The sequence below is a fragment of the Eptatretus burgeri genome, chromosome 14 (assembly GCF_056783735.1).
Source record: "Eptatretus burgeri isolate ZD-2024b chromosome 14, Ebu_testis_v1, whole genome shotgun sequence".
NCBI lineage: Eukaryota > Metazoa > Chordata > Myxini > Myxiniformes > Myxinidae > Eptatretus > Eptatretus burgeri.
In genome coordinates this window covers 55,708,995-55,722,479 of record NC_140974.1, presented here as the reverse complement: position 1 = coordinate 55,722,479, position 13,485 = coordinate 55,708,995, and the positions used below count along the sequence as shown (strand labels likewise).

The following is a 13,485-nucleotide window of genomic DNA, read 5'->3' as shown; positions in this document are numbered from 1 at the left end:
TGGTGCCAGACAAGCCCCGTGATGACGAGCTGTCGTTTCGGGACATTGTGGAGAAGATGAAAGCACACATGGCGCCGGAGATGTCATTACAGCTCGCTCGATACCAGTTCGATCGCCTCGAAAAAGGTGCAGAGGAGCGCGTCGCTGATTTCGTGGCGCAGATTAAGCATTCTTCCGTGGCCTGCAAGTTCACGGTGGGGGAGCATCCAGCTCGGCTCAGAGATCGTTTTTATTGCTGGTTTACGAGATGCGAAGATGGTTTCGGCGGTTCTCCGGCTGGAGGGTGAAGCCATTACATTCGACTTGGCAGTCAGCGCGGCTAAAGCAGTCGAGCAGACTCGCGGGGATATTCGGGACATCATTGGCCACGCGGGGTCGCGAGCACCCTGGGACACGCGCACGACCTTCGATGCAGGTCAGACGTCGCCGCGCGGTCGTACGTGCGGCGAGGTGACCCCGCGGACGTGTTTGGGATGCGGAGGTCGATACCTGCGCCGTGTGTGCCCGTTTAAAGGCACCGTGTGTTTAAATTGTCACAAGGTGGGTCATCTGAAGCGTATGTGCCGTGGGGCGCCGGCCACCGTTAAGGTCATGGACGGCGATGTGCGAGGCGACCCGGGGCGGAACCGGCGGCCGTTGTTGAGCCTGTTTTCAATTGGCCCGGCGGCGGCGCGCCCGATGACGGTGGAAATTGAAGTGAACGAAACGCCGATCACGTTTCAGGTCGATACGGGAGCGGCTGTGTCGATCATCGGCGAACAGACCGCGCGTAGACTCAACGGCCTGACACTTATCAGGTCAAACCTCACGCTGTTTACGTACACCCGCGAGAAGATAACGCCAGTCGGGATGGAAGACGTGTCTGTGCGGTACCAAGGCCAGGTCGCCACGCTTCCGTTGTACGTCGTGCGGGGGAGGGGACCGTCTCTCCTCGGCCGAGACTGGCTCTCCCGCATCAGGCTAGACTGGGCCTCAGTTCACCTAGTGCAACCCGTGCCGAGCCGGTGGGAGGATCATTTGGAGAAGATTCTTCAAAGACATCAAGGTTTGTTTTGCGACGACCTTGGGAAACTCAAGGGCGTGGAGGCAAATCTCTTCCTGAAGGAGGGGGTGGTTCCTCGTTTTTGTAAACCACGACCGGTGCCGTATGCCCTGCGGGACAAGGTCAAGGGTGAACTGGATAGGCTGGAGGCCTGTGGAGTGATCGAACGGGTGTTGTACTCAGATTGGGCCACCCCGGTGGTCACGGTGCTGAAACGGAATGGAGACATCCGATTGTGCGGGGACTTCAAATCCACGGTTAACCCAGGGCTCAGCGTGGAGCAATATCCACTGCCGTCAATCGATGAAATATATGTGCGATTGGCGGGGAGTCAATACTTCACGAAGCTAGACCTGCGTGATGCATATTTTCACCTGGCGATGGATCCCGGGAGTAGCGAGCTTTTGACAATAAACACGTGTCAAGGGCTCTATCGATATACCCGACTCTGTTTTGGGATTGCTTTGGCCCCAGCCTTGTGGCAGAAAGCCATGGATCAGGTTTGCATTGGCCTGCCCGCTCAGACCTACCTGGACGATGTGCTCATTGCGGGGAAAACGGCGGACGAGCACCTTGCGAACATTGCCCAAGTGCTGACAAAGCTAGAAGCGTGTGGCCTGCGCTTGAACAGGGACAAGTACGCGTTCTTCAAGCAGCGCTTGGAATACCTCGGGCACATCATCACACCGGAGGGCTGTTGAAAGGTTCTCGGAAGGTGGAGGCGATTCAACACATGCCACCGCCTCGCGACAAGACGCAGCTGCGCTCGTTCATTGGTATGGCCCAGTATTACCAAAGGTTCGTGCGCGGGCTCAGCTCACAACTTGCGCCGTTAACACGGTTGCTCAGGAAGGATGAGCGCTGGGCTTGGGGGCCTGCACACCAGGTGTCGTTCGACCGCGTCAAGCAGCTGCTCACATAGGATACGGTCCTCGTGCACTATGAGCCTGTGCGTCCGCTCTTATTGGCATGCGACAGCTCTGCATATGGCATCGGGGCAGTGCTCTCCCACAGGATGGACGATGGTTCCGAGCGGCCTGTTTGTTTTGCATCCCGGACCCTGTCCGCAGCAGAGCGGCAATATACCCAGATCGAGCGCGAGGCTCTCAGCCTCGTCTGGGGTGTGCGGAGGTTTCATCAATACCTGCTGGGGCGGCATTTCACTTTGCAGACGGATCACAAACCGCTTCAATTCATCCTGAGACCCGAACGCGGGGTACTGGTAGCGGCCGCGTGAATACAGTGGTGGTGTCTGTTTCTTGCTGCTTACGATTATGATATTCAGTTCCGAAGCACCGAGAAGCATGCGAACTGCGACGGGCTCTCACGCTTGCCGTGTGCGGAGGGTCCAGCTGCGTCTGAGTCGGCCAACTGGGTCGATGTGTTCGCGCTGGGCCAGGTCCAAAGCGGGCCGATCACGGCCAGACAGGTCGCGGTGGAATCGGCTCATGATCCAGTGCTCGCCCGTGTCGTCCAGGCGATTTTTACGGGGAATTGGAGCGATCTACCTTCGACACCGGCATTTCAACCTTTCACGTCGCGCGCATCGGAGCTGTCGTTGGTCCAACGGTGCGTTATGTGGGGAATGAGGACAGTGATTCCACCAAAGTTCAGGCAGCAGTGTTTGGAAGAACTGCATGTCAGTCACCTTGGCGTCGTAAAGACCAAGAGTCTTGCTCGTAGCCTGTTGTGGTGGCTGGGGTTGGACAAAGACATTGAGCAGTTGATTAAGCGTTGCGCCACGTGTCAAACAGATGCTGATAACCCGCGTCGAGCCTCGAGGCTATGGCCGACCCCAGACAGAGCCTGGCAGAGGGTCCATGTAGATTTTGCAGGGCCGGTTAATGGCAAAATGTTTTTGATTGTGATCGATGCATTCTCTAAATGGCCGGAGGTTGTAGTAATGCAGCATTCATCAGCAAACATTACAGTAGAGAAACTGCGGACGATCTTTGCTAATAAAGGATTACCAGAGATCCTGGTCTCTGATAACGGTCCGCAGTTCATCGCAGGTGTATTTGATGAGTTTATGCGTCAAAATGGTATTCGACATCTAACGTCCGCACCGTATCATCCTGAGACGAATGGGCAGGCTGAGTCGTTTGTTAAGATGTTGAAACGGGCTTTGCGCAGGGGGGGGGGGGGGGGTGTTGCACCTGTGCAGACAGTGGTCGATGTCTTTTTGCTTCATTACAGGAACGCGATTCATCCTGTCATGGGTGATTCGCCTGCCATTCATCTCTATGGACGGGCATTGCGGTCCAGACTGGATTTGCTGCGACCTGGAGGGTCAGGGAGTGGGACGGTGTCGCGTCCGACGCTGCTGCGCGGTTTTGATGTGGGACAGCTGGTAATGGTGCGCGATTATTTCCACGGTTCCAAATGGGTGCCGGCTGTGGTCTCTGTGGTACTGGGGCCGGCGAATTGCATGGTGCGGACTGATGGTGGGGAGGTGTGGAAGTGGCACATGGACCAAATGCATGATTGCTGTTTAGCGTCACCCCCCACACCCCCCCCGGGCCGAACGATGTGGGACGCCCACCTGTAATGTCGCCGTGGCCAGACGTTGTATCACCAGGGCTGGATTTGCCGACGCCCTGGGGGTCTTCGCCTGATTCAGTCCTACCCGGGGACGTCGGGCAGGCTAGTCGGCCGGGGGCGGTTGTTATTGCGGATGGCGCGAGTCCGGCGAGGGTGTCACCTCGACCGAGCCGGGAGGCATCTGAGCCTGGGCTGTCTGGCGGCGCTGCCCGTCCGAGGCGGGTCAGAGTGCGGCCGCGGTACTTGGAGGATTATGAGTGTTGATTGGTTTCGGTTGGTCATGTTATGATTGTCCTTTCATCATTTGACTTGTCATTTTACGAGGGGAGGAGTGTGCTGTATCACGTGATTGGGTTTTTGTATATCGTGACTCGCCCGCTAGGGGTGGCAGGAATGTACATCCGGACGTGCAATAAAGCGGAGTTGATGCTAACACTCTTGCTTCTCGTGTTCCACTGCACCTCGTACACCATAGGTTCGGTTGGGGAAATTCATCCTGCACAACAAGCATTTCCTGCTCGGGGTTCTCATCCTGGGCCATGGATTCTACATGACAACACATTTATTTCTACCCCCGGCACCCGCTCGCCTTGAAACTCCATCTTATTTCTCGTAAGAGATTAATTTAGTACGCTCGTAATTTGGAGGGAATCGGGGGTCGCTCCTCTCACCCCTGAACCGATTCCTGGAAATTTAGCTTGGAGACGGGAGAGTTTGTCGCCCGCTCTCTGACATCAGTGTTGCGAATTCGCACCCGCCGGCGTGCGAATGGCCACGTAACTCAAATCGCGGCACGTCGCCCACCGGACGGACAATTCAGTCGTGACCCTCTCGGAACAACGCCGGGAGCTAGTCACGGGTGGGGATTTAACCCCACCACGATCGTGCCAATTGCCCATCCGCGCAGGATACGGTTGCTCGCCAAATTCGATCTACCTTAGTACCTGCGTGAATGGTCGACCGGGCGATTGTACCACACCACAGGCCGACTCCGGACACGAACCGCTTAAGTGGTCCGTTCCATGCTACAGTGATAACCGAGCGGTGTTATCGTCGGCCTTGACGGTTCCGATTAATTACCGGGATGTTGCACCTACTATGAACCCCTTACGTGATGCAAGATGGAGGGTCAATAAAAAAGGAAAAGAGACGAAGCAGAGCGGGAACAGTTCAACAAGCAAGCATTTTATTCTCACACACACACACACACACATACACACACACACACACACACACACACACACACACACACACACACACACACACACGCACGTATATACAGCCATACAGTCAAAATGCACATATAACAGTTAAAACAGTCAAAAATGCACATATAACAGTTAAAACAGTCATGCAACAAAAGCAAATGCAGAGCTACAACCGACTACGACAACACTTACGCAGTTCTATTTCATAGACGGCGCCAACACACACATTTATACAAAAAGCAAAGGAAGGAAAAGAAAGAAAGAAGTCGCGACTTCCCTTTTTGGGCTGGTGAGTCCCTCTCCCGTGACCGTCAGCGTGGTCGCGCCTGGCCCCGACCTCTCTCGCGGCCGGCAAACCCTCTCCGGCACTCCCCGTCCGGACGCGCAGGTCCACCTCACAACGGGCGCTGCCGCGTCTCCCGTCCGTGCCTTCGTGACAGGGCCGCTCGCCAAGCCGCGGGCGCAGGACCTCTTCCCGAAGACCAACTCTCGAGAAAAACCAACCGAAGACCAACCAGACCACCAGCCAAGACGAAAAGGAAGAGGCGGAAGTGGAAGAGGCGCCCGAGCGCCCCGCCCGTGTCCGTCTTTTATAGCGCGGGGCTCTGCCCTTCGCCCCGCCCCGTTCTCGGCTCCACCTTCCTTCGAGAGGGTTCCCGAAAAGGGCGTTCCCTCACGCTCTCTCTCCACCCCGCCCCGTGCTTTATAAACATTATTCTTTATAAACAGCTCCGGGTGACAGGCGAAAACAAAAACTTATGCTTGTTAATTTCGAGAACACGTTAATATGGTGAACACCTTGGTAATCAGGTGTTATTTCACAACTCGCTCAGAATGACGGAGCACATACCACTCTCTCAGGGTGATGGAGCATGACCCACTCATTCAGGGTGATGGAGCACGAATGATTCGCTTGGGGTGATGGAGAACAAACCACTCACTCAGGGTGACAGAGCATGAACCACTGGCTCAGGGTGATGGAGCACGAACCACTCACTCAGGGTGACGGAGCACAAACCTCTCACTCAAAGTGACGGAGCACGAACCACTCATTCTGAATGACGTGGCAGGCAAAAGCATCCGCATTAAGTGAACGATTTGCTCAGAAGGACATAGCGTGGTACTGCTATTGACTGTAAAACATTTGGCAAGTGGCTTAAGCACTCATGCAAGCACTCCAATTAAATGGTTGAGAACGAACGGTTGGCCAGGCTGTTGCTGCATATCATATAGGGTCCCTTTAACTTTAAAGCTGGTCTTCACCGTGCATGCAGCAGTTAATGAAATAAAATGAATTTGTTTAAATAATGATTTCATCCACAAAAGAGTTGCTGCTTAATGCAGAACAACCTTGGAGACATTCCAACATTCAATCGTCTGTGAAATAAACATTGCAGATAATCTGCCATCTTGCCTGCTCGTCTGTTAACGCATCACGTCGTACATTGGTTCAGGGTCCGGTGCACGTTATAATTTTTTTTTTAAGGTCCATTTTTTACCAGATTTACTTTGATTCCCTGTTGACCACCTTGCGAAACCTCCAGAAATATAGACACAGATCTGGCAGACGCTATAGATAGGCAGTCCCGTTTGGGGACAGGGTGCGAGGTCTCGCAGTGAATGCATTAAATCATACAGCTCATTGAAGCGTGTTAATTTTGGCACGTTCCTAAATTTTTGGTTTACTCAATATAATTCTCCAAACAGTAGGAAAAGGTAAGTTTAATGCTTTGGAACTTTCACATCTCCTTTGTATTTTTGGACAAGGGGGAACATAGCCTTGCTTGCTTCAGTAAATAGTTTTATTAGCTTTGTTTTGCAACTCATTATTTCTTAAAATTATAATATTTCACAACGAATTTTGACACTTATTTAGTCCGGGCAATATCTGATCCTCAAAACCGAAATAATATTTCGATTAAATACTTTAATGAGTCTGTGAGAGTAGATTGTGGAATATCATATCATATAATGCATGAAGTCAGTCACTCCAAGCTCCTCGTTTGAAAACTACCGTACTTACAAAAGTGATGTATACAGAGATTCGTAGCGATTATGAAGAGGCATTCAATAACATGACTGAGGAAAGTGAAAATAAACTTTATCGTTATGATATCGTTGCAGCCTGTTCCAAGTCAAAAAACATGGTGGTTTCAGATGCCAGCGGGGTGACCCAGGAAACGCCTTAAGACCCCAGAGAGCAAGGTGGCCAAGGATCACCTGATGAAGGATATAATTAAATAAGGCCATAAATTATCTTCAAAAGGGGTGTTTTAATTAACCCAAATACCCAGCTTTCACTCTTAGGATGCAGGCAAAGTTTCAGGCTGCTGGTTTTCCTAGTTTTGGAGTTATTGAGGAGACGCTGAGACACACACACACACACACACACACACACACACACACACACACACACACACACACACACACACACACACACACACACATTGACATTTATTCATATGGCATACACACACTAAAACACCGACAGGTGAGGACAACATAATGGCATCCTTTGATATTAAAAGCTTGTCGGTGTTTAAGCTCGAATTGATTCTGGATTTAAAAAAAAAGCTTGTTTACGAATGTCCCATTGACGGAGACAATTGAGAGATGCGCACATGTGCTGTATCACACCGATCTGGATCAACCGATGATCTCGGAACACGTCTTTGTGGAATTAATGAGCACAGCAAAAAGGGAGGTGGAATTCAGTTTTAACAACATGATGTATGTTCAAACGGACGGTGTGTCCATGGGTTCTCCATTGGGCCCCAGCTCTTGCAAATATATTTGTGGGCTATCACGATATGCAGAAACTTACTGGTCGGCAAGGGGTCGATTCCCCCATCGTATACTATTGGTATGTTGATGACATTTTTGCTTCATTTGAGTCTCGGACGGCATGTGACAATTTCCAGGCACGGCTCACCATTCTCCATCCAGCGGTGAAGTTTACCACGGATCTGGAATCGTCAAACACATTACCATTTTTGGATGTGTTGGTTGATAGATCCAACCTTGGTTTCACAACATCCGTCAACCGGAAGCCGACTTTCACAGGGCAGTATACTCGCTGGGACTCCTACAGCTCCACGAGAAACAAAATTGCCTTGATCAATATCCTGGTTAACAGAGCACAGAGCATTGTTCACCTTGTAATCTTCCTGCTTGAAATTGACAAAATCATGAATATACTCGGTGAGAATGGTTATCCCGAGCATATAGGTAAGAGATACGTGCACAAATTTCTAAACACGACAAAGGATCGGAATTTTCGTCCGGACAAATGTCCAGTCGATATCAGGATGCCCTGGAAAGGGCAATCATCACGAAGGTTTGAAGTACAAATCAAACATATTGTATTCATGCTTGTTTGTTTGCATCCATATATATGTATATATATATATATATATATATATATATATATATATATATATATATATATATATATATATATATATATATATATATATATATATATATATATATATATATATATATATATATATATATATATATATATATATATATATATATATATATATATATATATATATATATATATATATATATATATATATATATATATATATATATATATATATATATATCTGATGGGATTCCACTATCTTTGCTCTGCATGTGATTTAGGTATTTTTATAAGCCTTTGAATCAAGTAAAAAAGTGAAATTTCCAGAAAAAAGTTCCATATATATATATATATATATATATATATATATATATATATATATATATATATATATATATATATATATATATATATATATATATATATATGACACTCACCTCCACTAATGTAAATGCATGTATATATATATATATATATATATATATATATATATATATATATATATATATATATATATATATATATATATATATATATATATATATATATATATATATATGTATGTAAGGAACTTTTTTCTGGAAATTTCACTTTTTTACTTGGTTCAAAGGCTTATAAAAAAATACCTAAATCACATGCAGAGCAAAGATAGTGGAATCCCATCGGGAGACAGTTGCAGTCAAATAGTTGGCTTTCTCAGCATGGAAACCTAACCCAACTGAGGGTAACTTTCATTCATGCTCGTGAGAAGTGTGTTCCTACCATCAGGACCATACTCTGTGCAGAGCATTGGTGCTGCTTAAGCAGTTTCCTTCGCTATTGGACACAATCAAGGACAGGTCGCCACTCCAACACAGTCTACCAGCATGCTGGCAGTAATTTTGCCGACCTCGGAAGGATGACAGCTTTGGAGTTAAGCAATATTCATGTTTCATGTCTTCATAATTTCATGTAAATGCTTTATCACCCTTCTTTGGATATGTAAGAATAAAAAGCAAGGTTCAACAAAGCAAAACAAAATGTTTCCATCAATTTTGTGCTGTATTACGTTGCACTTTTGTACTTTGTGTCTTTAAACGATTAATGTGTCTTTAATCATGTTTGTGTCTTTAAACAATTTTCTACTCACCGGAAGATTGGATGTATTTTACTGTTGAAGTTGATGTCAACACTGGAGAAGTTAGTGTTGCCATTGTTGTTGAGGAATGTTGAGCAGCTAAGGAATAAAATAAATTTTATGTGATGACATTTTGGAATAATTGTAATTCCACATTATTATGCATTTTCATAATTGCGTCACACGGAGAGAGAGGTTTTGCATTCCTTTTGTTTTATCCATAGATTTTCGTCCATACCTGTGCTGAGACTTATTTTGACAGGTTGACTTGCTCTCCCATTGAAGAGTATTGTTATGTTTGCAGAATAGATTGTTCCTGGAGTGAGGTTTGTGAAGTTGAAACTTGTTGTGTTGATTATTTTCCACATCAGCATGAGGCCATCTTGAGATAGTGCCACTTTGTATTGGTAAAGATGGCTGTTTGTGTCAATTGGGCCTTCCCACGACAGTACAAGATGAGTGGTGCTCTGTTCTGTGCTGGTCAAATTCACAGCAGGAGAAGGATCTGCAATAAAATCAGACGAAATTGTGTTGAGATCGTCACATCTGTCATATATATGTATATACAGTATATCTATATATATGAAGACCACAAGGGGAAAACCAGAGTTGTCAGGATAAGTCAATTTTGAAGAAACTGAAAAACAAAGTTTCAAGACTTTGGTGGACTGTTTAATAACTGTCATATAGATTTCTTTTACAGAAAAAGGAAGAGTGATCATTGGCCGATCAAATTAAGCATGTAGCATTTGCCAAGCTTCTGTGTTATTTAATTCAAGAGGAAAGAACGAATCAATGTTGCAAACTGACATCACTGGTTATTCCCTTGTTTAATAATTGCCATGCAATTTTAACCCAGGATGTGCAGCAAATTCATGCTTGTTGGTTATTAGCATACATTACATGACTTTGGTGATCACAGATTATTTTTTTCAACATTAAACGGTCATTGTTTTTTTGTTTGAATGGTGTTCAACGCCATACTCAAGGGTATTTCGCTTATATGACGACGGATTCTCCATTTCTTACTCCGTACTACTCAATATGATGGAAAACTGGGAGGAAACCAAGGATAAACCACCCCCTCGACAGCCGAAGTCACCTCATGTGACTCCCTCATATACCTAAGCAGGTTGATTGGGTGGTGGGTACATCGAATGAGGATGGGTACTCAGACGCGCTAACCATTAAGCCACGCGTGGGTCCCATAAAAGTCACAATAAAGGTTTGACCAGGCTTGAACCACGATATGCACCAACTACAGAGCCCATAATATAACCAAATAGGCTATTGTAGTGCTCAGAGTTTATACTGTGAAAGTTTTACAACCTTTCATTTTTTAGTTTCTCAACTCTGAATATTATGGTGGAACAGTTAACATGAATGAAAGGGAAAAAAAAAACCACAGTTTGCCATGGATGTTCGCTTTCCATCAACCATTCTTTTTTTCCAACTTCAGTGCCAACTCACCCCCCTCACCCAACACTCTCACTCTCAAAGCAACCATCCCATTCTTCTCCCTCCAAGCCTCCCTCTCACCTCTCTCAAAAATTCCCCCCTTACCTTTCTCCCACCTTTCATCCCCTTCACTCATCCTTCTCAAAGTTTCCCCCCCCTCTCATCCACCAAGCTGCCTCCCTCCACTGCCCTCTCACCTCCATCTCTTCACTCCACCTCCTCAAATCCTCAACTGCATTCTTCCTTGTCTCTTGTCCCCACTCTCCCCCAGCACCACAGAGCCTTTTCTCCTCCTCATTCGGCCCCCTCCCCTCGCTATTCTGCAATACACAACACTCTTTCAACAACCCTCCTTACCTCCCTCCCCCTCGTCCCTTGTCCTACCCTCCCCCTCCCCCTCCACCTCCTGCACCCAAAACCTCCTCCCCTACCTCTTCATTAAAAGTGTGGACCTCAAATATCCGGGGCCTTCGCTCAAACCTTTCAGATCTTTCCATACAGGTTGCCACTGACAAACCAGACATTATCTGCCTCACAGAAACTTTCCTCTCCAAGACGTGTCTGAATCCCAAGTATCTCTCCCCGGTTACTCCCTCTTATGGTATGACAGACCTGAGCCTCGTCCTGGTGGAGATGTTGCTCTCTTCATCAAAGACTCTATTCCTCACTCTCCATGCACTGCTCTCACTCCCCCACACCCCCAGGAATACCTCTGGCTTCAGCTTCCCCTCCACTCCCACCTCATGTTTATATGTGTACTGTACCATCCACCGAACAGTGATGACTCCATCTACACCTCACCATCCGAAAACATGGACCATCTTCTATCTTCTCATCCAAACTCTCTCTTCCTCTTATGTGGTGACTTCAATTGTCATCACACCAGTTGGCTAGGTGTGGATACCTCTCTCACCTGCCATGGCACCTCAGCAAAAGCTTTCTGCGACTCATTACAACTGACTCAATCGGTCAACTTCCCGACCCGGATCTCAACCAATGGTACTCCATCTCTTCTGGATCTGATTTTGACAAATTTCCCTGACAATATCTGCTGCTCTTCCTTCGCTCCAATCGGTTCTTCTGACCATGTCCTTGTCAAAGTGGACATCTCTCTGGCTGTTATCAGAGAACCACCTCACCGCCGTCGAGTTTGGCATTTCACTCAAGCCGACTGGCAGGGTCTCCGAGCAGCCATCAAACTTACAGACTGGTCTCCTATCACTACTTTCTCAAACATCAACTCATCCTGGGAATTCTTTCAAAGAAACTTGCTCTCTCTCATGCACAGATTTATCCCCTCTCGTGTTCAGTTGTCCTACCCTTCCTCCCGCCCTTGGTTTACTGAAGCTTGTGGCGAGGCAGTTGTCCTGAAACAACTTGCCTTTGCTTCATGGAAAGCAAACCCAACTGACGGCAATCTCAGTTCCTTCCACAAAGCTCGGAACAAATGTGTATCTACCCTCAGGAGAGCCAGAAAACAACATCTTTCTCATCTCAAGTCTGAACTCTCAAACCTCTCTCCCTCCTCAAAATCTTGGTGGCATTTAATCAAATCTGTTTCTGGTGTATGTTCCCCCTCCATCCCCTCCCTTACCTCAAATGGCCGCACTGCTGATACCACACGTGATAAAGCTGAATGTCTAAACTCTGTGTTTGCAGCTAAATCTTGTGTGATAAACCCATCACTTTCTCTACCCACTTTACCCAGTCGCACCCAACTGTCCCTGGACTCTGTATCCTTTTCTCCTGACAAGGTGGAGAGCTTGCTTTCAAACCTCGAGTCAAATTCTGCAACCGGTCCAGACGGCATCAGCCCACGTGTCCTCAAAGCCTGCTCTTTTGCTCCTGCTCACCCTCTCTCTGTTCTATTCACCCTCTCATTTGCCCAAGGTCATCTGCCATCTGCTTGGAAATCTGCTAACATCACTGCCCTGCATAAAAAGGTGCAAAAACAGATCCCTGTAACTACAGACCAATCAGCCTTCTCCAAATCATCAGCAAGGTTATGGAATCCATCATCGCTTCAGACATGAAATCCTTCCTCTTCTCCAATGGCTTGATTTCCAATCATCAATTTGGTTTCAGACCAGGTCACTCTACCCTGGATATGCTGCTTCGACTCTCCCATCAATGGATGGAGGTCCTCAATGCCAGACAGGAAATCCGAGCCGTATCCCTGGACATATCACGTGCTTTTGACACAGTCTGGCACCCTGCACTACTCACCAAACTCTCTTCCCATGGTATTCAAGGCCATCTACACTCATGGCTCGCAGACTTCCTCTCCTGTCGCAGTCAATGTGTGGCCCTAAATGGAGTTCTTTCATCACCTCTTCCTGTGCAGGCTGGAGTTCCTCAAGGTAGCGTTCTGGGCCCTGTTCTTTTTCTGGTTTTCATCAATGATCTCTCCGACTCTCTGGAAAATCCTCTATTTCTCTTTGCCGACGACTCCACCCTCTGCCGTACCATCTGTCATCCCTCAGACGGGCAAGCAGCAGCTTCTTCGCTCACTGCAGATCTGGATAAAATCACAAACTGGTCCAACACGTGGAACATGTCTTTCAATCCAGACAAATCTCACACTCTCAATATGTGTCTTCGAAACGACCATTTTGAAAAACCCCCCATCCACTTTCTCAAAAATCCTCTGGAAGAAGTCTTTTCTTTCAAGCTTCTGGTTTCACTATCTGCCATGACCTTTCCTGGGAAAGTCACATTTCCAACCTCGCCTCAAAAGCCAGTCGCC

The 13,485-nt window shown here is 47.4% G+C and overlaps 1 protein-coding gene across 1 annotated transcript in view; it reads right to left on the bottom strand.

Annotated features, from left to right (window-relative positions):
- LOC147013244 (uncharacterized) overlaps positions 1 to 13,485 on the bottom strand; it is a 115,971-nt gene that overhangs the window by 69,852 nt on the left and 32,634 nt on the right. Inside the window, exons 12-13 of the mRNA XM_085853476.1 lie at positions 9,520 to 9,786; positions 9,294 to 9,380 (exon numbers count right to left, since the gene is read on the bottom strand). Coding sequence (XP_085709602.1) covers positions 9,294 to 9,380; positions 9,520 to 9,786 — 354 coding nt within the window. The remainder of the gene's footprint in view (positions 1 to 9,293; positions 9,381 to 9,519; positions 9,787 to 13,485) is intronic.